The following is a 27,515-nucleotide window of genomic DNA, read 5'->3' as shown; positions in this document are numbered from 1 at the left end:
GGCAGCCTTAACAATAACCGGGTTACCTTCTAGCAAATAGAAGATTTTGTAATCGAATGCTTACTTAGGATTCTTGGTCACCTTTATCTTTAACGATGAAATTGATTGACCGAGGCCTTCTTCCTAAGCGCTAAAATTCACAAAGTTGAGCGCAATAGAGATCATAAGTGGAGTGGATGGTTGTTTTCATTGTCTGTGCAGGTCTCTTTGGTCAGCAGTCGATATTATAAATGCATGATAATGGCAAATTCTAATACAAGCTTCAAGTTAAAATGTCATTGCTTACCATACAGGAACAACAGTCTCAATGGTACATTCCCCATCAAAGCACTAATTCTTACTAACGGTATGTTGAAATCCACAGTAGGGTAAGTCCCTAGTAAGAAAGCAAATATTGTTAGCAATAATCCAGCGCACAAATCAGTTTGTGTACTTTTTTATAAATACGTTGAACAACAATAAAGACATCGTTAAATTTTTATGGAGCTTTTGCTCTTTAATTTGAGTTATTTGTTTCCACCAATATTTCAGTTTCAAATTTGGGCAATACGATATAAAAAAAAAAAAAAAAACTTCCAAATTGCACAATTGCATCGGTAACAGGGGCTCAAGTGACGAATCATCACAGAGTTTAAGTCGTGCAAAAACTTTCCTCAACCGGAGGATAAAGATTATGATCCCGATAACACTCCACGCTGATATTTAAACATAATTCTGTAAAACTTAAAACATATCTAGAGTTTAAAGTTTGTTTTTATGCTGAACCTCGCAAAAAGTTAACCCCCATGTTTTTCTTTGGATCATTTCAACGAACCAGGGTAAACATCTCTCATTAGCACTAATCGCATATTTCATATCTGACCTCACCACACTGGCGCACAATCTACATCGTACCTTCTAATCATAACACTTTTATTGATACCATAATAGGGGATGACCCTGATACAAGAACGTATTTTCCAGAAATAAACACAGCGCATAAATCAACTGCATTCTCACAAAATGATAGAAACTATAATGATGACGCCGTGAAACGTTAAAACTATAACTTCATGATCTCACACAACTAAAAATATTTCTGGAAAGTTGGCTGAAGTAGTAAAAATGATAAAACATCAAAATGAAAAGAACTTGCCACAATACATTCCGCACAACCCAAACTATTTACGCTTCAATACTACAATACAAATTGTGTTTAAGTGCATTAAGATTTAATTTCATCAATTAACTTTAAAAATGGAACACATGCAATATATAAAATGTGGCATGTGGAGGAAAAAAACTAAGTTTGAAACAATCAATAAACAAATTAAAAACTAATTAATATTGTAGTTGGCGTGGATTTGGAACCTCGTCAAAGATCATGTTGAAACTTACAAATAACAAATGGTAGGTTTGCAAATATCATGCGTATAAGAAGATTACAAACACTTTGTTGTCTGAGTAAAACGAAACAGAAGAGAGGAAAGATTTACTGAAAGTACGAAAAGAGGAATGCAAGAATCTTAGTTTTTCAAAATATTCCACCATCACGCAAAGTGAACGGTCTCGTACACTGCAGTTGACGAGAATGTGTTTTGATAGACCGGGTCAGCTTCAGTGTCTCCGTATATATCATTTATCACATCTTGCACCATCGCATGAATCAACACATATTGATCCTAAGATAAAAAAACTACGTTTTAGGTGAAAGGAAACAATGATCAACAATTCACAATGAAACAAGGCAGGTCACATACAAAGTTATTGAACAACGTGTAATTTAAGCATTACTACCAAACTATCATCTGCATTTTACATGACTAAGCACCACACAATGTGGAAAAATCTTTCAACTCTGTTTAAACCGATGTGCATTCAACTCATAAATGATTGACACCTTGTTCTGAACCATTGAAGTCCTGCACATTCTCATCTCATGCACGATGCCGAATATATCGACATAGTCATGATCTTTCATGTGTTGAAGCAAACGATCCATTGCTATGAAGGTTCCTGTACGTCCCACACCAGCACTGGAAAGTAAATATCAAGTAACAAGTTGCAGTAATGTAAGTCCTCCAGCTAACACAGTCCGAATTTCAAGAAAATATCAACTACAAGTGAACATCGAAGAAGGTGATATTTTATAATTATTAGATTAAACATTTTTATGGGTTTTATCATAAGTTGATATCTAATTGATGTTTATACATAAAGGGTAAAATATCCAGTGCAATTGATATAACATGCCACAATCTCAGCTACCTGCAGTGTACAATGGTTGGTCCTGTCTTTGTTGCTTCGTGTTTTATGGTTCTCCGAACATATCGAGTAAAAATAGTGAGATTTTTTGCTGTGGTTGGGACGCCGTGATCTGGCCAAGCTGTGAAGTGAAACTGAGTGATGCGTCGTGTTTCTTCTCCCTTTATTATAGTAACACATGAAGTTAAATAAAGTAAAACAGAATACACACACTACTCGATAATAAAACAATTCATCAATTTTGTAAGAAATTTTGACGAAACTCAAAAACATTTAATTCTATTTTAGACTTTGTAAAATGTTACCAAGAGATATTTCCTGTTTTCATATGAGAGGAGAAACTAAAAATGAAGTTAATAAATGCAAAGTTTCTGGCATTATCTATTTTCTTAACCTTCTTCAGATTAAAAACACGAACAATCCAGTCATGAGACTTGAGTTCTGAGATCAACTGAAGCTGCATGCAAGCAACAGTGGTTGGAGTTTCACTTTTAGGCCAATACATCTCACATTTAACCTTTCCACTCTCTGTGCATGAGAAATATGTTCAAATAAAATACCAGAACCAGTGGTATGACAACAAGTAATTAACAAAGATGATACATAATACTAACTTCTTTACTGTGGTACAACGTACTAAGCATTTAAGAAATGTTAAGTAGTATAAACAATAAATTCATGAAATAATTTTAAAAGCGTCTTTGGCAAAGCGAAAAAGATAATGCATAAAGTTTACGACACCTATACACATGTACTACAGACACACACAGACACTAATTACTAAATGGAGAAAACATGGAGCTACAACCAGAGTCAACTATCTGTGTGAGCATGACAATGTTTCTTGAGTCTTGTTCCCAGATCATTCTCCAGAAATCATCGTTTGTGGTTCGAAGTGGACCTTGAGTTGCAATGTATTCCTTCTCTTTGCTGTAGCCCTGAAAAGAAGCGATGTTCGCAGCCAGTGCTGTTTTTAGGCACTGCAACAGTCTCATGACTATACCCAATGGTCTCTCAACATTTATACTTTTGAAAATATAATAATTCATACTATGTCATAAAATTAGAATTAGTCTTTCAAAGTGGCTAAAACTCCTAAAATTTGTGTCGCGGAGTCTTCATATTTCTAACGATCGCCAAAGTCAAAAAAGTCAAGTTAAAAAACACTGTTTACAGCAATGGGTTATTAGTTGTCACATGATAACTACCACACTAACTACACCATGAACTCACCGGTATATAGCTGGCATTGATGTAATCTGAACTACCAGGATTTGTAGCCGGTTGAAGTTTTACCCGAGTTGCATCAACTAAAGAATCAGAAACATCAAGCGCTTAACAAAAATTACTTTGCACATTGAGCACAGAAAAGCATTAACTTTAGATACTGCAAAATTAAATGTTGTACAGGATCTAAGCATACATAATGTTGAGATACAGTTATTACAGTATCTACACAATGGTTCATGGCACGAATAAGACCAAAGCTGACAAACCACGAATTAAATCATGTCATTTAAACAAAAGCATCTAAACCACTGAGAAAATGAAGTTGATCTAAATCGTTCTTTTTATTGCTGGCTTTGAGAAAAATTGCATATTCAAATGAACAACTTGAGCAACTCAACACAAGCTTGATTAACTTACAGGGAAAAATACTTTTCTTGTATCTGTTCTTTGAAATATTCTCAGGAAGCAACGCAGCATTTGTTGATTGTTCTTTACCAACATTAGCAAGTTCCTGCAATAAACAATAGCTTACATCAACAGGAAAGTCTGCTTATACACAGCTAGATAACAATAAAGTTGCACAAGACAAAACACAAATCTGCAAATTGTACAAGTAAAACCACTTTTAAAAAATTCCAATCGACTCTACCAGACATAAACCAAGTTTTGGTGTAACGACAGCCTCATGCAATTTTTGATAATGTTTAAAGTTAACAAGAGCAACAATTTATACGGAATGTTCTTGCTGAAGTTTAGAATCATTATCCGCTCTCATTGTCTTCATATATTCATCAAACTCAGATGTCTTCACTGCTCTGAACATTAAATTATGTGATTTATGTCATGAGCGCAGCAAGGTAAAGTATATATAATTATATATGTTAAGTCCTGAATCAGAACAAGGAAGTAATTACACTTAGAAGCAGCGAATTATGTCAAAACTAAAACATATCTTTCACATATCTGAAACGTCAATGAGTCCGACAAATAAGTTTACCTGACACAAGTCACTCTTTTTTCTTCATTTGCAGTGTTTAAATGCTGCGTAGTATCATCAATAAGAACAGCTGCACTTTCTTTCGATTTGGAAAATCTGAGTAAATAAGTAAAACATAGACATCATGTACAAGTATCATAGACATCATGTACAAGCTACAGAGCAACTAAATGTAAAGCTTAGGAATGTAAGCACGAAAGCATAAATATCATATAATAGCGTACAACTTTCTTCTTCTGTGATAAAGAAGCCCAAGGGTAATGAGAAGCAGGACAAGAAGAGAGACAACTATGGCTGCAACTAGGCCTCTTGATAAACCTGATTCTACACAAGAATTAAAAAATATTTCTTTAAGAACAAAAACATGGAAGTTCTCCTCCTTTGTTAAAAAACACAATAATTTGACACAAAAATTTGGACTCATATACAGTATAGTTGAATTTTTAAATTTAAAAACAGTTGATGCTTGACAGTTTTTAGATCAATGATAAGCTCATGAAATAATATAATGCCCCTTTATGAGAAAATAAAATCCCTGAGTCGTGATGAAATGCTTCAAACAACCATAATAGGTTTCATAATAGAAAAAAAGGTATCTTATTACCTTATACCAAAATATACTTAAATAACATATAAAAACAAATATTTAATAAGTTTGCAAAATCATAAACAACACAATGACAGCCAAGTTAGGTTGAAAATAAAGTTAAATTAAAACAGCTTACGTGCAACTGACGTAGTGTATGTGTTGAAACTTGTAGAACTTTTTTTAATGTTTCCATCCTGATTATTCACAAAAGAATAAAAACCTACACTGTATTCAGTTGAGGGATCGAGATTTTCAATGATGTAGGAAGTTGCACTTGCATTGAGCTGGATGGGCTGCAATAGTTAAACATTATTGATGTGAACAGCAAGGTTCATTAAAATCCTTTACTCCAAGAAATAAAAATAATAAATGTCATTGTTTCGTGACTAACTTCCAACCCAGAGACGTTTAAAATATATCCATCGATGAATCCATCTGGTCTTGTCCAGGTAAGATGCACATTGTTTGACACATCATCAACGCTGAATTTTGGCTGAGATGGCTCTAATTATCAAATAAGCTAATTTTATATAATTTGTGATCAAAAATAGCCACCTGAAATAATTATACAACAACAGTATGTTAAAATCAAAACAAATAAAATTAAAGCAAACACGGACGTGTTGTAACAGGACTTGTTCCTGATGAAACTTCACTCAATGTGGCAGAACTTCCTATTGATGGGCTGACAGCTTGCACAGTAGCGATGTACCTTCCACCGGGAGTGAGATTTTCAACCAGATAATAAGTTGGGCTGTTTTCATTGACATCATATGTGTACGATTTATTAGACGAAGTGGGTGATGCCAGGACTATTTTATATGAAGCGACACGAAACTCAAAGCTGGGCATTTTCCAAGTAACATTAAGTTGAGTTGATTTATCACCATCAGTTGGTTGCAAGAGTTTTATATTGGTAGGGGTTGGGGGATCTGTCAGTACAATATGGAAATCAATTGTGTAATAAAATTAAATAAAAGCCATAACATAAGAAACGATGAATAGAATCCTTGATATGCAACAAAATTGCAACTTTAGTCTGCAATATAACATGAACATTTAATCTATGATAATTACAATAATAGTTAATGTAACATTTATCTGTTTAAACTCTTACCTTACAACTATAATTACCCTCCAACAATATTTACTACAAAACAATTCCTGAGCATAAATATGCACTGTCATATCATCAGCCAGAGTAGCTTTATAATGTCACCTGTCCTTGCTGGATTAGACCTGGCTGACTCAGCACCATGCACTCCACCACTTATAGCTGTAACTGTTGCAGTGTAAGCAGCTCCTGGTACAAGTCCAATGATAGTCTTGGAAGTGTCACTTGTTGTGCTGGTCTTGCTGGGAAGCAAGTAAGTTCCTTGATAGACTTTCACTTCATATCCATCAACTTCTCCATAAGGTTTGCTCCAACTTGGATGAAGTTGACTTGTTTTGTAATTTGTTGATTGGATCAGGTTTAAACTTGTTATCTTGCTTGGAGCTGCAGAGAAAAACTTTTAAATTACAAATCACTTGTACATTTTAACACACTCACATACATTGCACAGGCCCAAAGAGTACAATGCTCCGGATGAATTTTTTTCCCATGGCCTTGCGTTTTCCAATAAATTATTATTTATGTTTGTTATTGCTTTTATTAAAGCCTTGATCTTCTAAATCCGTTAGTTAATCGCATGCCATTTTTTCCCAGAGAATGTTACACAAGGAGAAAGTTGGTAGCTAACTGGAACTTGTATCGGGCAAATGTTACTATATTTAGAATATTAACATCAACAACTAGTTTAAATTTTGATAGTATGACCAAATTTAACTGCTAGACCAAAATCTATGTTAAAAACCAGAATTATAATTGTATTTTTCGGTAGTTGATCAGCTGAGTGACATTTCATTTGAGTGACAGCTCATTTGAGTGACACATTCTTTAAGCGTTCATTTGAGTGACAAATAATTCATGCTCAACTGAGTGACACTTCATTTGAGTGACACATTCTTTTAACGTTCATTTGAATGACAAATAATTCATGCTCAACTCAGTGACACTTCATTTGAGTGACACATTCTTTTAACGTTCATTTGAGTGACAAATAATTCATGCTCAACTGAGTGACACTTCATTTGAGTGACACATTCTTTTAACGTTCATTTGAATGACAAATAATTCATGCTCAACTGAGTGACACTTCATTTGAGTGACACATTGGTGAGTACTGATCAAACTACTGTAATGGTTGAGAATTGAATGGCACATACGATATAAATGCAACCGATAACATGGTTTCCGATGCTCTTCTCTAAACTTTGTCTTGTGTGTGTTGTCATCTGTGCATTTACTAATTAACAGCAACTGCAACTTAATCAACAAATGTCAATCTGTCACTCAAATGAATTTCACAGTCCTTATCAATGTGTCACTCAAATGAATTAAACAGTACTTATCAATGTGTCACTCAAATGAACAGTAATTATGTCACTCAAATGAACTGTCACTCAAATAAATTGTCACTCAGCTGATATACAACCGCATTTTTCACCTATAGCCTCTACCTTGGTCAATTTAGATTTCCCGTTTTTAGCGCTTTATTGTTTATTATTACAAGTGTACCGCAATTTGAATTTACCCAATGCTTACATTCGCAATATCCTGTAAAACAATTGTAACACCATCTGTAAATTAAACATTGTTTGGCGCTTTTTCAACTAAGATGCATGAACTTGAGCAAGGAACTTTGTCGATTATTTTTAGCCATTAGTGAGATAGCAATAGTTGTTGGCTGATGGCCAGGTGCCATAATCATCAGTGTTTAAATGGCTTTGTTAATACAGGCAAAATTACCCAGTAAACATTTATTTATGTCCTTACCTGTCCTTGCTGGATTAGACCTGGCTGACTCAGTACCATACACTCCACCACTTATAGCTGTAACTGTTGCAGTGTAAGCAGCTCCTGGTTCAAGTCCAATGATAGTCTTGAAAGTGTCACTTGTTGTGCTGGTCTTGCTGGGAAGCAAGTAAGTTCCTTGATAGACTTTCACTTGATATCCATCAACTTCTCCATAAGGTTTGCTCCAACTCAGATGAAGTTGACTTGTTTCATGATTTCTTAATTGAGGGAGACTTAAAGTTGGTACAGATACCTTGCTTGGACCTTAATGCAAAGTATGTTTTAAAAATAAACAATTGACTTATTTCACAAATACTGGTCTTTGTTAGCCATGTTCTAGTGGCCGCATTGGGTTAGGAAAATCTTCCGAAAAAGTCCAAAATGGTAGATTGATAGCAAGTAAACAATTTTCCAACATGAATTTGTAGCAAGTTTCTTTAAAAATGTTTGTTGGTGTGATCATCAACAACCAAACTAAAAGTCAAACTTTAAAGTACACAGCAATTGTAATGAACACAAGTGTCCTTTACTTTTGCACTTCCGTGTTGAGATATGCAACAAAATTGCAAATTTAGTCAACAATATAACATGAACATTTAATCTATAATATATTGATAATAAAATAATACTAATATAATAATATATTGCATTAATAGTTAATGCAATTCTCTTAATTAATAGTTAATACAATTCTCTTACAAATAAATCTTCTCCAACTAAATTTACTATAAAGCAATTTTGAGCATAAACGTGCACTGTCATATCATCAGCCAGAGTAGCACTATGATCTCACCTGTCCTTGCTGGATTAGATTTGTCTGACTCAGCACCATACACTCCACCACTTATAGCTGTAACTGTTGCAGTGTAAGCAGCTCCTGGTACAAGTCTAATGATAATCTTGAAAGTGTCACTGGTTGTGCTGGTCTTGCTGGGAAGCAAGTAAGTTCCTTGATAAACTTTCACTTTATATCCATCAATTTTTCCTTCAGGTTTGCTCCATCTTAGATGAAGTTGACTTGTTTTGTGATTTCTTGCTTGAGGATGACTTAAAGTTGGCCTGGATACTTTGCTTGGACCTTGATGCAAAATATGTTTTAATGATAAACAATTGAGTTGTTTTACAAAAGTATATTTAGGAAAATGCAAAACCATTGGTAGTAAGGAAAGCGTTCACCTTCATGAACTTAATTCCTTTAAACAAAACTGTTGCAATGAATTTTGATATCTATGTGAGTTTATATGTATGTAAACCAAATTCCCCAGTACAAAGCTATTGTAACTGTGCGAGTCCTTACCATTATCATAATTAAATTACAATGATTGTGATATCATAACAAAAGTAAAGCTTAATTACTATATCCTGGTCGTGTGCCGTCTACTCAAAGTCATTTTCATTACAGCTTCAATAAAAACAAGAAAGACAACTAACTTGTTCGAAGTGTTTTCTGATTAGACCACCCAGACCAAGAAGGTTCTGAGACTGCTACTGTTACATCGTAGCTCTCTCCGGGTGTCAAGTCAGTAATAACATAACTGACTCGTTCATCGCTTGATGGGACTATGTGAGTTTCACCCGAACTTCCCAATTCGCTTATCCACCACCAAATCGCATATTTATCTGCCTTCTTGTAAGGCCTCGTCCAGCGCGCTACAATTCGTGTGGTTGAATCGGCGGTAGAAGGAAATAATCCAAACATATCAGGAACTGTAATAAAACATAAAAAATTATCAGTGGCGCACAACAAAGTAAAACTTACCAGCGAAATATTCTGATTCCCAAAAAATTGTGTTTCTTCCTAAAAGCATTCTGTCTTTCTAATAGCCATCGTTATTCGTTACTCAAGTTTTCCTGGTTCATGAATTTGTGTGGTTATCGGTATTCAGCTGCCTCATATCTCTAGTTACATGTTCACTGTACAAGTACACATACAGCGCACAGTTATCGATTTGTGCATATTTGTAGGGAATTCCCCAAAATTGTTCGGTATCAATAAACAAGTACTAAAAGGAAGCTTTAAAGAATAAAAAATCATAAATACTAAAAAGAATCTTTTGAATCGGATTTTGCACTGAGATTTCAAAAATCATAACTAAAAACCGTGTTGCAACCACAAGAGTAATATCTTATATATAATTGCATACATGTATATAAATATGTATATGTAGGCCTATGTATATGTATAAAAATGTAGGTGTAGTTTTCTACCTTTCTGATTAACTACAATGACAATGCAGCGCAAACTTAAAAGACAGACTTCTTTGTAAAATAAAAGTGCGCTTGACTAGGCAGCCTGTAAACAACCCATTACAAACCCAACCAAAACTTTTATTTATGACAACTCCGCGTTAGTTAACAACTTATTAAAGCAAGGCAGATAAGTAAAAATTAAAAAAGTACAAATGTAATATACAGCAACAGCGCCTGATGAAGCGATGCTGAACGGTAAGGTCGTTTTTGCGTCAAGATAAGACGTCAAACCAATGCACTGAGGTCGTTGTAGTGGCACGCCTGCCAGTAGCGTACTCAATCCCACAAACGCAAAGTCTACGCCATTAATTGTTATATAAACATTATAAGTTCTATTCATCGATTGAACATGCTAGGCGCAGCCTGAGCGTAATAACATTGCATTGCAGGTTGGGCGTTAAAGTGTGTAGGCGCATTTGTCGGCCGGGATAGAACGCCAAGGTATTAATGTCGCTTCCTCGTACTCCGGGTTCAATGTAAATTGAAAAATTCTGGAATTATTTAACCAAATTTATTAACAAAAACGACAAAAATACCTGAGCAATAAAAGAGCTTTTAGGTGTAATGTTTTTAGCAAAGGTAGCTTTTAAGAAATGATGACGTCATAAAATAGTAACCTTGCCCATGAGCAACCTGGTAGCATTGAAACCACGTCATCACAGTGAGAGTGACGTAAAAGTTTGTTCTGGAATCCATGAAAATTTGCAGTTTTTTTTTCTATTGCCGAGACCTAAGAAAATCAAAAATGCGTGCTTAGATCGAGCAGGCAAATCGACCGTCAAAAATCATATTAAGAATTGCTCAACATGCATTCATCGTCTAAATTAACGGGGAACCTTTAAAATTTTACGCAAATGTAAAATTCACGAAACAGTTTTTATTAAGAAACTGAATCCAACTTTTAATAAACGAGCTCATGATGAAAATAATTTATTATTTTTTTAAAAAGTTTATAACTAATCTGCTTTTCCCACGCCCGTAATTCCTTGTGTTGCAGCATTTCCACCGCCATCCGATCAGTCAATGCTTTTTTGTGCGTCTTGTCTTTCGCAACGTCTGCTACAGCGACGTCTGTTGTTTTAAACAGCGCCTTAGCACCTATTTTAATTATCGTTTACTTTACGATATCGTCTTGTCTGTAAACTGTAAATTTGGCCTCCTTTTTTCTTGCAGTTACTTCCGTACGGAGTCGTCATAAATATTTAAACAACTTTATTTTTACATTTACACTCGTTTCTCACTCTGATTAAGGACATATGTTCATGTCTGAGACATGTTAGTTATCGTGCATTGTTAATAAATTATTCCTGCCTGAGATAGTTGCTTTGTTTGCTTCTTTGTGGTAAATATACAGCAGCTTCCAAAAGTACAGAGCAATAGAAAATTTTACAAACGATTTTGCGCACTCAGCAGCAGGCGTTTATCTCTGAACACTTGACGTCAAAACTGCTTCTATTAGCTTCCATATTGGCTATATCGCACCAGCAACAACACATCAACAGAAACAATAGAAAGTGATGAGTTCACAAGAATCGTTCTCGTTTGTAAAAACGTCATGAAAATGGTAAGAGTTGGCGCACTGGTACATTGACAAATAAGTATTTCGAACAAAGATGGAACGTTTTTGCTTCACGACAGAGCGTACGCGAGAGGTTCATGACGTAAATTTCAATTCCCCACAAACTGAAAATTTTCTTAGATGACTGCTGAGTGTTCTCATAAATGCCAGCTTCTGACTGACGGAGCAGGAAGGGCTAGTCGCTAAATTTCACAGGGAAAATATCTTGCTTTGCCCGACACTAACTCCTCCGATGCCACGCAACGTTATAATTATCATCTAACATTAAAATATTTTGAGTGTAAACTCGCTAAGACCCTGAGCTGACATTTCGACGACGATGAATGTAACTTTTATCTACGCTCGTTTGTTATGTTAAAAATATAAATCGCAGGTTCTGATTGTTACACATTGCGCATCTAACGCATAAAAGCTCACCTGCACAATTATCCTAGCAAGCTATTAATTACTTTTTACTTCTGCAATAACTTAAAATATTTCCATGCAATGATACAGATAATACAAGCGACACAAAAATTTACCCGGAAGTACCTAAACTCGATTACACACCAGAAGGAAGAAGATTTTCTTGCTATACTGCGGAACTAAAGGCAAATCATGCAACCAAGCGATGACAAAAACAGGGAAACGGAAAAAATGTTATGGTGTCCATAAAAGAACATTGCCTTGCTGCGTGCACTTATCAGAGAACGTCATACTTCCTACTCTAGCCACATTTGAGTAATATCATCTTAAACCTGAAAAGTTGATTACGATTTTAGCGAAACGTCGTCCTGACTAATAAGCTTAGTTTTGTAAACAACGTGGCAGATACCAGGTATTTCAAAGAAAATAAGTAACCAAAGGTTTTGCTCCTTTATATTAAGTATGGGCTGCTAATTTCTCGAGTTGATATGAATCAAGTACAAGTTTATTTTGCAATGTAACTGCAACAAGATTGTTAACAGCAACTGCAACTTAAACAAAAAATGTCAATCTGTCACTGAAATGAATTACACAGTCCTTATCAATGTGTCACTCAAATGAATTAAATAGTACTTATCAATGTGTCACTCGAATGAACTATAATTATGTCACTCAAATGAGCTGTCACTCAAAAAAACTGTCACTCAAATAAACTGTCACTCAGATGATATACAACTGTTACGCAAGCATGTCACCAACATTCGTTTCACACAAACGAAACTAATATGTTACAAGATGTAACAAGTCATCCATACTTAGCTGTGACTTTCTGTGTTTTAATTCGACGCTTAATAAGCGCATTTACCACGTCTGTGTTTGTTAAAGTTACAGTTTATGCAAAAACTGCGTTACAGAAACTAGAGGAAGTGACTATAACCGACATGCACAGCTTCCATCTGAACAACTTTTAAATCAATTCAGAGGAAAGAGGTTAATAGAAAAATCACAATAGCTGACATAGCAGGGATATAGAAAAGATACAATTAGCTCAAAAAGTAGAAAACCTAAGAAAAAAGTGCCAGTGATTTTGCACACCCAGCAATAGACGTTTATCTCCAAACACTCAAGGGCAAAAATGCTTTCATTGATGTCTGTTTGTTGAATGAAGTTATATTGCATTACATCAGCAGATACAACAACAATGTGGCCTCTTTCAGCAAACACAACTACACCTGTCAACACTGAGCACATAGTATAATGGAAAAAATGTTACAGGACTGGCGGAAATCACAAAAACATCGTCTTGTATAAGTAGTGCAGTTGGTGCCATAAAAAGTAAGTGTTGCGACTTAAAAACTATGAAAACAAGTTTGTCTTGATTAATACAGTGCAATAGTTATATGAACTTCAATAAAATATCTCCCAGAAATGAATACAAAGTTTCATCACAAAATATATTCAAAGTTTTATCTATACTTGACTTTATCAATTAATAGAATCGTGATTGAACAAAAAACAACTTCCTTCTAAACAAAATAATCTTTCTCGTTTGAAGAAAAGTTTATAGAAATGGCAAGAACGCGCGTTGGTGGCAGCCAGTGCATTGAGCATTAAGTTTGTAAAACAATGATGGGTCGGTTTTGTTTACGTCGCGACAGAGCAAACGATTGATAACGTAAATTTCAACTTCCAACAAACTAAAGACTTTCATAGATGGTCTCTGTTGGCTCAGTGTTCTCATAAATTGTTTGTCCGGATGTAAAATCTTCCCGCTCATGCACTTTATTTACAACGTCCTCAATCACTTCATGGAGAAATATATACTGTTTCTGTGGATGTATAGAAATTGCTTAGCGGTTGATAGTTTTAACTTTAAAGAAAATAAATTGACTAAAAAGATCAAGCATAGATTTAGGAATTTTTTGATGGGTTTAATACAAGCAAGTCTTTCATCATAGATGCAAAAAATGAAATTTTAACTTCATAAAACGGATAAGTAATTTGCTCAACAAGTTAAAATTGATTACGATTACTATGGTATGAAGGATGTTTGATAGCTTAGCGGCACCTAGTGCTGGTCAGGTTATTGCTGTTAGCAACTCAATCAACGCAACCAGCTTTGTAAAAGATCAGCTCCAAGAATCGTCACTTACATGGTTTTGCACCATGGCCACCCTGCACATTCTCATCTCATGCACGATGCCGAATATATCGACATAGTCATGATCTTTCATGTGTTGAAGCAAACGATCCATTGCTATGAAGGTTCCTGTACGTCCCACACCAGCGCTGGAAAGTGAACGTGATCGGTTAAAGATACAAGTGAATTTGTAACCATGAACCACACCCATACAAAACGAAAAGTGATGAGCTTAAGTAAAGACGCTGTTTTAGAAAACAGAGCCAGAGACGTCGTTTCACCTGCAGTGTACTATGGTCGGCTGCACCGGGTTTTCTTCAAACACTTCCTGGAAGTATTTTACAAACTCAAGCACGTTCTGTGTAACCTCTGGCACGCCATGATCAGGCCACGACGTGTAATGGATTTGAGAGATGTCACGTGTTTCTTCACCCTGTACATAATAGGTGTATTTTATGACTTGTGGTAATTAACGTGAACAAATGAAAAAAACACACGCATGACAAAGACGAGAAGAAATAAGAATGTTGCTATAGAAACCAACCCATAACACAAACCCGTGTGAGCTTGAAGTATCGATGAATCCAATTGGTTGCTGACTTCTCAGAGACCAGTTCCAGGGTCATATCACCAACATCCATATCTGGTTCGTCTTTCAAAGGCCAGTACAGGGCACATTTTACTCGTCCTGATATAGATGGAAATGCTTCCATTATTTCTATTTTAACACCTTATTTATTTAACTTGTTTGATTTCAGTTTTGAGTACATTGCTTAAAACAATTATCATAAATCAGATTGAAACTGTGGTCACTGTGATGTTATAAAGCTCAAATAAATCTCACCAGCTTCCACAATTTGCGTCAACATTACAATGGTTGCACATCTTTGTTCCCAAACCATTCTCCAAAAGTCATTGATGGTTGTTGGCAAAGGACCCTGAGTTGCGATGAACTCATTCTTGCCTCGATATCCCTAAACATTGAATGCGTTATGTTATTTAATAAAAACAAATGCGTTATGGCACAAAATAAAACAAAGCTTTAGTTGGTCACAACAAACGTTGTCTAAAGTAAGCCAGATGATTCTAAGCATGTCTAGGCCTGCTTACAACTTGTTATAAAAACTTGGTTGTACAACAGCAATGGACAATTGGACATGCACATTCACACATTTTATGTTACCGAAACAAAGTTTGCATTGATGAAGTCAGATCCAGGCACATCAGCTATTGGAGAAAGTTTGACCCTGGTGGAATCGTCTGCAAACAATGATAAAAAACATTTTAATCAATTCAAGTAATTTACCACAAGTTGAACCAAACACAGCACATAAGTGAGTCGGTAAAGCTTTCTCTTAAATCAAAATTAATATACAGGTATTGGTATTCATTCTTACACATGTATATGCTTTTCTTATAGCGAATTTTAGTCAAGTTTTCCTCTGTTACAGTAATTTCTTTCGTCATTTCTTTGCCAACTTCTTGCAGTTCCTGTTTAGAACATATCAGGATAATATTTGTTGGTTGAAAATCACACTCAAAATGCAATAATGCCCAAGTATGCTGATGTCATACAATAATTTGATAAACCTTAAATTCCTGAAGAACCTTAAAATCTTGTTCAGCTCTCAACATGCTCAAGTGCTGGTTAAAATTAGCCAACTGGATGACCCTGAATAAAAGGTGTAACCATAATTACTTGCATGTTGTTAATATACACTTTAACTAAATATCCAATTAATCGCACATTATGCAGCACAATAACACAACAACATCAGGATTGTTATGGCCATTAAACGAAAATAGATCAAGACGTTATTGTTTTAACTGAAAAGATAATTCATTTTGCAAGTAGCACATGTGCTAATGCACTCGCCGAAAGAATTGTATAAAAAATACATAAAAATAGATTGTAGTAACACAATCACTGCATGCAAAGCTCACACAGATAAGTTTCACCATACCTGTGCTCTGAGATATTCATCGAAATGTTATCCTCTGCATTCTGTCTATCATCAATCCACCTTAATCTTGTTGCAAATAACCTGTGTTTTATCACGCAGCACAAAACATTGTATTGAATATTGCTGGTGACTATTTACAAGCTCATGACATGGCCTATGTTGACTATGACCGACATTTAAACAACAAATCCCTGTTGAAGACAATTAAATAGAAATCAAGACAAGATTGAAAGCACGCATTGGATAAATAGATTTACTTTTCCTTTCTTTGCTTATTCTGTCTCTGGTTTGTATAAATTCCAAGAATAAGCAAGAACACCAAAATTGTCATGATAACCAATCCAGCAATCAGTCCTTGGTTCGATTGTTCGACTAGATTAATCAATAATAACATTTATTATACAATTACATAACACGTTGTTGTTGATTTGTTGAAATAAATACAAAGTTAGAACACCTTGATGGTTCCACAAGACAAAGACAAGCGCATAAAAGCTTACTACCAAGTAAAGAAATGCTGTCAGCTAAAAAGCGCAAAGTTTATGTCCAAGGTAAAGATTATGATTATTTTTGATTGCATTAAGCATTAATGCTTTGTTGTTGTGCTTTGCAATAGTTGAACACAAGGAAGTTGTAAAAAGCCAAAATATCAGGTTACTAAGTTTTCCATCGCCAACGCAATTAAATTTGGATCATATCCTGTTCTAACAGCTTCATTGCACACCTCGCAATTACAGCTAACAACTTTAAGAACAGTGCAACCAAGTATAAAATCATAAATTGATTTGCAGTGTGAGGTTGGAATCACCATAGAGCAAAAATACAAAAAATTAGAATATATAAATAAATATAAACTTTTAAAACCGCTTTCCACAACAACGAAGCAATCGAGAGCTACATACAATGTTACAAACCTAACATAGAAGGCACCATGGACAAAGTTGTGTATATTTTCGTTTCAAATGTGCTGTTGTATATTTCCCCGTCATTATCTTTGACCCAAGAATACATGCCAATTTTGTATCGTGTAGATTCATTGAGATTTGTAAAAGTGAAAGAATTTGAGCTACCATTAACTTCTATAACCTGCATGAACAAAAACTTCAGCAAACCTTTTTAGTCAGGATATTCTTGACATTTGATCGAACCACCATTACGATAACATTAATGTCATTCCTAATAGTAAACATGCTGCAAGTAAAAGCACTAATAGAAGCCCCAAACAAACACTTAGTACTTGATAATGAGCTTATTAACAATTAAGTAAAACTATTTTTAAACACAGAGACTTTACAAACAAAATAAACATACAAACAACATACTTGATTCTTAACAAATTTAATAACGAAACCATCAGCATAACCGACAAGATTCCAATTTAGTTGGATTTCATCAAATGATACAAATGCATTGTGATTTGGTTCAGATGGTTCTGGTGAAAACAAGTTTAATTGACAAAAGTTTCGCACAACAATAACACTATTCGATTGTACACTTATATGGTAGATGTTGAAATACTGTCAAAACAAGCGTTCCTAATACTGAATACATACTTGTAACAACAGCATTGGACATAGCAGAAACTTTACTAAGTGTTGCAGCAGGACCTTCAGAAGGACTAACACTTTGTACAGTTGATGTGTATATTTCACCAGGAGTAAGGCCACCAACTACATAGGACATTGGATTGGTCTTATAAGCATAATATGGATATAGAAGAAGTGGCCCTCTAGAAGATCTCATTATTATTTGGTATGAAATCATGTTAAAGAGCAACCCATCTGGTATATTCCAGCTAATTATCAGTTGAGTTGAATTATTTTCATCGGATGATTGCATCAGTGTCACATTCAATGGTGTTGGTGGATCTGAATAACATTTCATCACTTTATTCCATCAGTACATTAATATTTAAAAAACGTTCCTTTTATTAAACAACTCACTTGTTCGAGTTTGACTTGAGCTTTCTGATTCACTTCCATATAAGTGAGAGCTAATTGCAGTTACAGTTGCTTTGTAGCTTGCTCTAGACTCTAGCCCACAAACCAGCATGGAAAGTTGTGAGGTTGTTTCATTGTGTCTAAGATATCTTCCCTGATAAAGTTTGACCTGATATGCATCGGATATTCCGCTCGGTTTTGTCCAAGTCACCAACAAACTTGATATTTTGTCATCTTGGAACTGACTCAATGTTGGTGGCCATGGTTTTGCAGGAACTAAAAGTCACATTTAAAAAATATTATTTCATGACAAAACAATTGAAACCAATCATTCAATATCTTTAAGTCATCCACCTGATCTTAATTCTTGTGGTTTTGATTGGTCACCATCCCCAGCAGAGTTATGTGACCTCACAATGAACCGATAAAATGAACCTGGTGTCAAATTTCCAACTATGTAAGTGTATGATGTGGTACCACTGGTGTGTGGAATGGTTTTAAAATATCTTGCATCGGACTCATTTCTCCATTCAATAGTGTAATTGTCAATCGCATCGCCACCATCTGGTTTATTCCAACCAACTTCTATCATTGTCGTGTTATCAGCAGATGGACCAGATGGCCTAGTTAATGACACCACAGGAGCACCTGGTACTAAAATAAAACTATTTTTAAAAGTTTTAGTTTACTGAAAATTAACCGGAGAAATACTAGATACATAACTTAGGATTAAACAAGATTGATCTTGTTAATAGCTAACATTATTAGCATTAGCATTAAACATTCTGTTATTAGATAGAGAAATGCTTGGACACACATAGTAGATTAGTTTATTTAAATAACATTATGATTAAATAACTAATAGAACACAAACATTACGCAGCAATTATTATTGTTAGCAACTTTTACAATCTACAGAAAGCACAGAAATGGTTTACCGGTTGTTCCATTCACTGAAATGCTGTCATCGCTGAAAACATCTGGATTTACAGATTGCTTCTTCACATAGACATCATATTTTGTGTTCGGAAGGAGTCCAGTTATGCTTAAGTAGGTGTTATTTGAATCAGTTTGTTTACTTTGACTTGTTCCGTTTGTTGCGTAGGTGACGACATATCTTCTGGTTTCATGAAGCTTGATGCTTGCATTGTTGCCGTTCCAAGACACAAGAAACTGATTTGTCGTCACATTTGATATTTTAACATCAACTGGTGGTTCTTGAGCTTAATAAAATAAAGTCATTGAAATGGCTTACTTGACAATGCAATAACATTTAGTGCATTTACAAATACTTAAGTGTTTGTATGTTACCTGATGTAAAGCCGCCCTTGGTTTCTGCAAAATCTGATTGATTCCAGCGATTTATTGCAAATACATAAAAAGTATATCTAGTGATTGGTTCAATATTTTCTCCCCAGTATGTAGATGTTACAAGATGCTGAGATGTATAGAAAAGTATGAATGCTGTCAAATATCTTATCTACATTTTATTCTTGAACGTGACAGATGTAAATGGTAAAAGTAATATAAAGAACTACCATAATAAAAGTTTTCATTTATAATTTTTGCCAATAAACCTTTTACCAAAAACAAATAAAATTCAATGCAACAAACAGCAAGTAAAATGGACATTTTTATCAAAGTTCAACTTTGAACTCACAGGTGATGTGGCGAGGTCGATGTCCACTGGTGGAGAGGTTGGGAATCGTGAACCAGGTCGAACAACAACAACTTTATAATCAATATTAGGAAGTTGATTCCATATCACCTCAAATGAAGTAGATCGAAGATTTATTCGATTTAATCCAGTCGGAGAATCAATTGCATCCTGAAAATAATTGGATGTATTAGAAACCTAAATAAATTTTGAAAAAAATAACATAAATGAAATAGCAGATTTAAAATTACTTAAATCAAGTTAGACAAGTTGTACGTTTAATATGTAATTCAGTTGGAGCAATTTCAACACCGGACAAAGAGCAACAAACGTTACCACTGGTTCCTGGCATTCTATTTAAAATAGCTGCATAAAAATTGTTGAAGTAAACTTACACTATGATGTAACAAACACCATAAACTCAGAAGTAGAGCAAGCTTATGTGTCTGCATGATCATTGTTAATTATCTTGAACGAACTTTTTGTTGCCGTTATTTTACTCATAAGAACCTCGCAGTTTTTTTACATAAATGTTTGACCAACTTTTTGTTACATGCCAAGCTAAACTAATAAAAAATTATTTTCCAATGTAAGTTTTAAATCTGATTAAATCACAAATGGCTGAATTCAAATTTAAAAACCTATCTTAAGAGCATACGCTGCATTTTGGTGAACTAGTTATTTGGAACACCTACCTACCTACATACTACCTACACACCTACCTACACACCTACCTACATACTGTACCTACCTTTGTTCCTAATTTTAGTAGTGGGCTGTATCCACATCCTTCACTATGGTAAGGTCTGCTGGCGCCACCTATTGTTTTCATTAGCAGCTACAGGCACATGTTTTAAACAAATCTAAGATATCAGATGTTTTGTACAGAAATTTCTAACATGTATTTCTTACTTACACACTACAAACTATTGACAAAATCACACGCTAACATTTAAGTTAAATCAACAAACAATGAGCATCAAATTCTGGAAAATTAAAAAAACTGTAAACTTGAAATGTCTTTTATTACACAAAATCAATCAACCGGACTTTCTTGTGTTATTAGATTATAAGTTAGCTTGAACGTTTATTGTGTTGTTGTTATTGGCTTCCATGGCTTCTATAGAAACCCTGCTATCTCCATAACGAAAAGAGTAAAATTAGAACAAAAAGTGTCAAGTAACAAAAGTTTGATTGTCTATTTTCATGGTGCATCCCGATCAAGAAATATCCATCGACGCTGCTGGGGCTAAAGAATAACATCCTTCAGTTTCCTCCAAAATTGGTACTTACATGAAGTTGCAAGAACACTCTCCTTGAAATCAAAGGTGGCCGGACCAACTGCTAAAATTAACTTAACTGACTAAAAATTCGTGGTGTGTCTGGGTTAGTGACCTCTTATTTATCCATATTGGGAAATTTAGTTAATTCCGCAATAGCTTTACAGGATAAAAGAAAGATCCAGCTGTGTGTTAAAAAAAAGCCAAAGCTGACTAAAATATTAGAGGCTAAATTCCAGTCAGCCCCAAAATGTGAAGAGTCCACACCTGAGTGATGTGACGTTACAGGATACACGACATACTGTAAGTTGATTATAAGTAGACACTTTCACACAAGTTGGCAATTTTATATGGAATTTTGGTCTTAAGTAGCGTTTATACTGTAAATGGTTATTGATTATGGCAAAATAAGTTCTAACCTTTCCGGAATCCCCTGACCCAACCTCCATGCAGTAATTTATTTTTGTTTGTTTTAATCATAGACCAACTCCCTACTGTTTATCTTAATACAGTGGAAAATATTGAAGGCAAGAATAGTTTTCATGTTATAAAGAAATTTTTGAAATAGCTCCAATCCAATCGAATCACAAGTCACAAGAAAAAAATGATATTTATTACATCATAAGTTACATTTTTACTTATTCAAAGTCATCTCCGCTTAGGACAGAATCTCCTGAGCTGCTCATCTATCAACGTCAACGTTGCGTGTAACATAACGTCATGGAAGGTTGGCGAAACACAATCAGCTTCAAACCAAAGGAGTAAGAACTAAACCTCTTCCTTATTCCAGTTTTTGGTGTTAACCAATGCCGAAGAGTTTGCATGCACTTGGCCAAATGTTACAAATATTGGTTGTCTGCAATGACTGTGATATTTTCAGACTTAAACTTGACGCATACGAAGGTAAAGAGCCGAAATAAAACCTGTGTTTTTATTTTGGTCTGTAGATTTGTAGAAATATATGTAAGCGAGGTTTCATTAACAGACTGATAGTTTTTTGTGCCATACATACATATCATGGACAAAGATTTTTATTGTTTTGTACGCGCCTTCTGCTACAGCCTCGTCTTTTCCAAGCAAAGCAAAAATGTTTTGTAAATTTTTCTGAAGTAATTCAAAAGTTGAAGCTTTCTTTTTCTACAGACAGTTCGATATCAACTCAGTCTAACAACAATTTTCTTTGATATGTTTAAAGGCATACACAAACATGCATTTACAAAAGTAAATATGAAGTTAATTACTTTATGCAATGCTCTTACTTACTATTGCATTTTCCATTTATTTTCAAACACAAACGAACAACATAAAATATTCATAGTTGTGGTATAGGGTAATCACCTAAGCTGATCAAGTTTTTTTTTTGCAGTTTTAAAAATAGAAACAAAAAAGCGTTAATAATTAATAATACGAATATTGAGTATTTTCATCTCTTTTATCTAATTGTTATGGGGGACTACGTTGACATTTTTTCAACTTTGATAATGCTTCCATGTAAAAGCATGACATGTAACCAGTAACATAATGCCGCCAAACAAATGATTCTTATCAGGATTTTTTTTAGATTTCCTATCTAGAAACAATAGGTGGCATAACAGCAAAAGATGTTATCAGTATGATGTTGACCAAATTGTTGACCTGTGAACTGGCAACCAATTGTAATTGGATGGGAAAGGGTCATACTCATAAGACAGGAATGCATTCATCACAACTCGCAAAAGCTGTTATAGGTGAATAAGTCGAAATTGAGTGTTGATGGTTTTGCTTAGTCATGTTTTGATTTTTTAGGTTGCTTACCGCTTCTTAATTGTTTTAAGATGTATTGTGAGTGTTATTTACTATTATCTGTCGATGATGTTTACTCCAGTATTTTGTTTTTATGTCATTATACTTTAGATGCTGCCAAGAAATCAGGTATTAAGGAAGCAGAGAGTATCTGCGAGATCAAGAAATGGTTAAAAAATGCTAGTGATAGGGAAGGGGGACGGCTAAAAAGAATGAAGAACAAATTGGGTAAGCTGTGTGGCATGCGTGTGTGATGTTCATATCATGTATTGCAGAACGTTTTACTTTGCATTTTTAATTTTGTAGATAGTAAACAAACATTATGCAATATATTTCATTACAAAAATGTTTTAGATAAAGAGCGGAAAGATGAAGCCACGCGCAGACAATTGTATTTCATGAATTTCGACTCATCTTCTACAAGTGATGATAGCGGATGATGATAGTGATTATAATAAAATATTGTGTTTGCTGGTAAGGGAACTTTCAAATTTGAAAAAATAAACTTTTTGCTGAACTGCATAAAAACCCTGTGTGTTAGTGATTGTTGGTAGGCCCAAAGTCGGCTCGTAGGAAATCGTAGCTAACGCGCCGACCGAGGTCCGACAAAAATTTTGTTGCTCCCTACCCGACCTAGGCCCGCTGGACAAAAAGAAGTTGGCCCTTCAGCGATTATCGTTTGTGGGCCGCCAAAAGCAAGCTAAAGGCTCGACGTCGGCCCTCGAGCGACGTGCTATCTGGGTATGGGTTAAACACCACAATCCATGACACGTTTAATAATGATTTATGCCTATTCTACACTTTTTCCACGCTTTAGGCGTTTAAATGTTAAACACATAACACAAACATTACAAAATGTGTCAAACAAAAAGGTGTTTAGGAGGAATGTGTTTATTTTGATGAGTTTTATTGAATTATATCTTATACTTTAAGTTGCTTTAGAAAGAATCTATCAAAAACAGTTCGGTACTATATGCTTTAGACTTGTTCGCATTACACGATTACACGAGCTATTGTTCAGTATAAATTTGTATCTCGGACTCAATTCTTAGGTTTAAAGTTGGCAACTTGGAGTCGTTTTAAAAATTTTCCTGTATGGAGTGGCTGAACACTAAATTGTATTGTTCAGGCCTTACTGTAGGCTATATTTCAAAGAGGTGAAAGGGGCTTTGGCCACCCCGCCCCCATATTTTGTGTCTATAGGTTTCTGCATCGAGTGGCGGTGTCTTAAAATTAACAATTTGTATAGTTCTCTTTGTAATCTCATGAAATATTTGACCCCCCCCCAATTTTTTTCCGGCTACGCCACTGGCTGTGATTGGTTTTCAAGTAAAGCCATTCACCCAGGAATGGACGGTGAAAAACCAATTACCATACTTTGCCCATCAAAGTTTGAAATTACTCGGGCATGGCCTAACGTGGGCGTTCTCTTCTCGTCGTTTGATTGAAAGGTAAATGATAAGCGTTCACCATCAGTTACCAACCCTCATCATTAGGTTTCCTTCAGCTACACTGGCAGGTGATGCAGAATTATATATTTATGATCCACATGACATTTTTATTATTAACAATATTGAGTTAATTTTAAAATATACTGTGCATGCCAAAAAGAGTTGCTTCAGTGGTGGATTGGCTTAGCACCAGGTTCAAACAATGCGAACTTATTGCAAATGTCCAGTGTTACTACTTTTGTAATGTTCTTGGGTAAGGCATTATTAATCTTTACTCTTCTGGTCCTGGTGAGCAATGTCAGGGTTGGTCAACATGTTATAAAATTCAATAAACAAATGAAAATTGAGTTTTTGTGGAAAACTGCAGAGAGTGGAGGAATCATTGCCGAGTCCGAGTCTTCCAAAGACGTTCGAAAAGAAAGATTCTGACACCTTATCAAAAAGCTTGATTACATCTCACTACTGTTTTAAAAGCTATATTGTTTAGTTTTATATTTTTAATCACTGTAGATTCAGAATGGACAAAAAAGGGCTACTGAAGTTATTAGACATCATTTAGAAAAGGAAGAATCAGAATGGGAATACGGTCTACTAAAACAGGTATTTAAGACCAATGTCTGTCTTTCACCCAGAAGCAATTAGTTTAATGTAAAGATGGATGCATTAGTGGAATCATTGAAAAGTTTTCATTATTAGGACAAATGCCTTTTGTTAGTGTTTGAAAGAAACTTATTATAAGGTGTTTTAGATTTTCATGCTTTTGTAAGAGAATACAGTTGTAGATCATGTTTAGAGGCTGCAACATGGTTATTGATATAGTGATAAATTTTGCAGATTGAGGAAAAATTCAGAAATGTTTATCAATTTGATTACAATACGATTTAAGACGCTTGCGTAAGCATGCTAACCACGCTAGACAACAAATGTAACAGCAATGTTGAGCGGCAATGCCGTAAGACTGAGGTGAGCAATCTGAGCATTCATCCAGCAATTAACAAAAATCAAATTTGGTTGTTTGTGTATTAGTTTATTGCTTTGTTGAAGAATAATGTGTTCAGATACTTGATATATATTGAGGGAAAAATAAAGTCATTATTATTAACAGTGTAAAAACCTAACAAAACTTTTGACTTAGGATCCATCATCAGAGAAAGAACTTAATCTCATTTTGAGGTCACAAAAACAACTTTGGCCAATCCGCAAAACAAATCTTTTTGATGCAATGCAGACTGTTAATTAATGTGAGTTGTAGTTGCTTTATTTAACTGGTGGCTTTACAGAACAATTTGTATACATTGACATTTTTTTAAAATTTTTAGGCATTTCGGATTAGTTTAAACTCCAGAAAGAAAACACTGGCAAGTTTGCTTGTTTCTTATAACGAAGCCGGAACCATGAAAACATTCATTGTTGCTGATTCAATCCACTTCAGATGTAACAACGATTCGAGGGTTGTGTTAGGCTATTTAATGCAACTTATCGGTTGTTATTATTATTATTACTCACGGATGCCGGAAGAGGAAGGGCAGAGAAACCATCGCCCCCTTTTCCTTCTTTATTTTCCAAAATGACATTCAAAAAGTGCCCTTTTTACGAATTTTGCCCCTTGCCAAAAATAATTCCGGCGCCCGTGATTGTACCTGCCTTGTTTCTGTTGCGCTGCTGTAATAAATGCTATTTTGGAAATTTTGACTGCCAAGTAACAATACGCATAAAATAGTAGGCTAAACACCTAGTTAGTAAACACCAAAGATAATAAACACCTAGTTAGTAAACACCTACAACATTTAAACACAAAACAGAATAAACATGTGCGATTTAAACATGTAACCATTTTAGGTGTTTCTTTTCGGCCTCACTTTTCGTGTTTAATTAAAGTGTTTAACAAAAGGACAGTGCAGTTAAGCGAACACAATACAATGATTGACTTAGGCGGATGTTCGTCATCGGCCCACAATGCTTGGCTCACACAGTAAATTTACCAAAGCAGGAAATATATTAAAATCCATCTGTGTGGTATAATATGCTTTAAATCAATCTGTATAGCACATCATGGCTCGATCATCACACATCCAAATATTTTTAGAAAATTTTTAAAGTCATTTACATAAATGAGGAAAAGTAGAGGTCCAAGAATCGATCCTTGTGGAACTCCATGTTGCATTTTGCAAGTTGAGCTAGATAAGGTTCCATTAAAATCAACTATGATACTTGGTTACGATCAGAAAGATAGCTTTTAAACCAACTATTTGCGATTTCTCGATAATGCCGCAGTGATATAATTTCGCAAGCAGAATATCATGGTTAATTGTGTCAAATGCTTTGGAAAGATCCAAGAGCACTCCCACTGCTGAGTTGCCTTTTTCAAAAGCATCTGTTGTATTCGTACTTAATAAAGAGGCTGCATGGCAAGTGGTATGGCCAGAAAATATTAAAGTAACTTTTATGTGAAACTAAAAAAAAGTTTTCCTAAACTTTGAGTTGCTTGTGTGGTATTTTCCTGAAACCGGTTAAATAAAACCTATAACCACCGAAGTCCTCACCCGAAAATATTTCTTCACAGTTTTAAAAACAGAAACAAAATAAAATTTAACAATCAGCTATGCAGAAAACTCGTCCCTCGGGGCTCGAGCGATGAAGAATCATCGCCGGATTTAATTCGTGCAAAGACATTTCCTCGGTCCATGAACAAGAAAAAAGTTGCCGGAACCACCAGTTACAACGAGGCGAAAATCGCATCTTTATGGTAAAGTAACCTCAGTTTGAGGTTCCTCAAAGTGTGTGTTAAATCATGCAAATACATAAATAGCAACTTAACAATACATTTTTCAGTAAGTGATCGAGGATTGCATCTTTACCGCAAACTTGCACATGCATACATATCGAGTCTTGTGTAAAAGTATCCAATATCTATGTGATCTAGAACACCACGAACATAAATTTTAGCCAATCCGCGCTAAGGTTTGTATCGATTTGTTTCTTTATAACAATTACAGTATATGGGGAGAAAAAATAAGACTGTTGCTATAGAAACCAACTCATAACACAAACCCGTGTCAGTTTGAAGTATCGATGAATCCAATTGGTTGTTGACTTCTCAGAGACCAA

At 34.9% G+C, this 27,515-nt stretch overlaps 2 protein-coding genes and 1 long non-coding RNA gene across 9 annotated transcripts; 2 read left to right on the top strand and 1 right to left on the bottom strand.

Annotated features, from left to right (window-relative positions):
* Window positions 1-911: 911 nt before the first annotated feature.
* Window positions 912-20,971, bottom strand: LOC143449995 (tyrosine-protein phosphatase 10D-like). Of its 7 annotated transcripts, none has more exons than XM_076950399.1 (19): window positions 20,646-20,971; window positions 19,898-20,065; window positions 19,549-19,675; window positions 19,176-19,460; window positions 18,673-18,891; window positions 18,241-18,513; window positions 17,851-18,165; window positions 17,620-17,729; window positions 17,212-17,383; window positions 16,555-16,669; window positions 16,298-16,378; window positions 15,924-16,005; window positions 15,731-15,824; window positions 15,517-15,593; window positions 15,178-15,307; window positions 14,891-15,021; window positions 14,615-14,766; window positions 1,880-2,015; window positions 912-1,661 (listed from the first exon to the last, which is right to left on the bottom strand). In XM_076950399.1, exons 1-19 carry the CDS (start codon window positions 20,724-20,726, stop codon window positions 1,530-1,532), a joined length of 2,880 nt encoding a protein of 959 aa, XP_076806514.1. In that variant the 5' UTR covers window positions 20,727-20,971; the 3' UTR covers window positions 912-1,529. The 7 variants fall into 7 exon arrangements, with proteins under 7 accessions (XP_076806514.1, XP_076806521.1, XP_076806497.1 ...); XM_076950406.1 differs by having other exon boundaries at window positions 18,715-18,891; XM_076950382.1 differs by having other exon boundaries at window positions 15,942-16,005; window positions 18,592-18,891; window positions 20,646-20,970.
* A 1,805-nt stretch (window positions 20,972-22,776) lies between these two features.
* LOC143450174 (uncharacterized) lies at window positions 22,777-23,478 on the top strand. The gene is made up of 3 exons (XM_076950616.1): window positions 22,777-22,901; window positions 23,068-23,184; window positions 23,311-23,478. Exons 1-3 carry the CDS (start codon window positions 22,787-22,789, stop codon window positions 23,394-23,396), a joined length of 318 nt encoding a protein of 105 aa, XP_076806731.1. The 5' UTR covers window positions 22,777-22,786; the 3' UTR covers window positions 23,397-23,478.
* A 952-nt stretch (window positions 23,479-24,430) lies between these two features.
* LOC143450189 (uncharacterized) lies at window positions 24,431-25,653 on the top strand. The gene is made up of 4 exons (XR_013114661.1): window positions 24,431-24,475; window positions 24,918-25,007; window positions 25,242-25,370; window positions 25,543-25,653. It is a non-coding gene; the product is annotated as an uncharacterized LOC143450189 (long non-coding RNA).
* Window positions 25,654-27,515: the final 1,862 nt, after the last annotated feature.

This window comes from Clavelina lepadiformis, chromosome 1 (assembly GCF_947623445.1).
Source record: "Clavelina lepadiformis chromosome 1, kaClaLepa1.1, whole genome shotgun sequence".
In the NCBI taxonomy this organism is placed as follows: Eukaryota; Metazoa; Chordata; class Ascidiacea; order Aplousobranchia; family Clavelinidae; genus Clavelina; species Clavelina lepadiformis.
This window is presented reverse-complemented; position numbering and strand designations above follow the sequence as displayed.

Coding starts and splice junctions, on each gene's coding strand:
- LOC143450174 (XM_076950616.1), top strand. CDS start 22,787: ATGATGTTGACCAAATTGTTGACCTGTGAACTGGCAACCAATTGTAAT. Junction 22,902..23,067: donor ACTCGCAAAAGCTGTTATAG/GTGAATAAGTCG, acceptor ATTATACTTTAG/ATGCTGCCAAGAAATCAGGT. Junction 23,185..23,310: donor AAGAATGAAGAACAAATTGG/GTAAGCTGTGTG, acceptor AAAATGTTTTAG/ATAAAGAGCGGAAAGATGAA.
- LOC143449995 (XM_076950382.1), bottom strand. CDS start 20,726: ATGAAAACAATAGGTGGCGCCAGCAGACCTTACCATAGTGAAGGATGT. Junction 19,676..19,897: donor TCGACCTCGCCACATCACCT/GTGAGTTCAAAG, acceptor TATACATCTCAG/CATCTTGTAACATCTACATA. Junction 17,730..17,850: donor GTCCAATGCTGTTGTTACAA/GTATGTATTCAG, acceptor TGTTTTCACCAG/AACCATCTGAACCAAATCAC.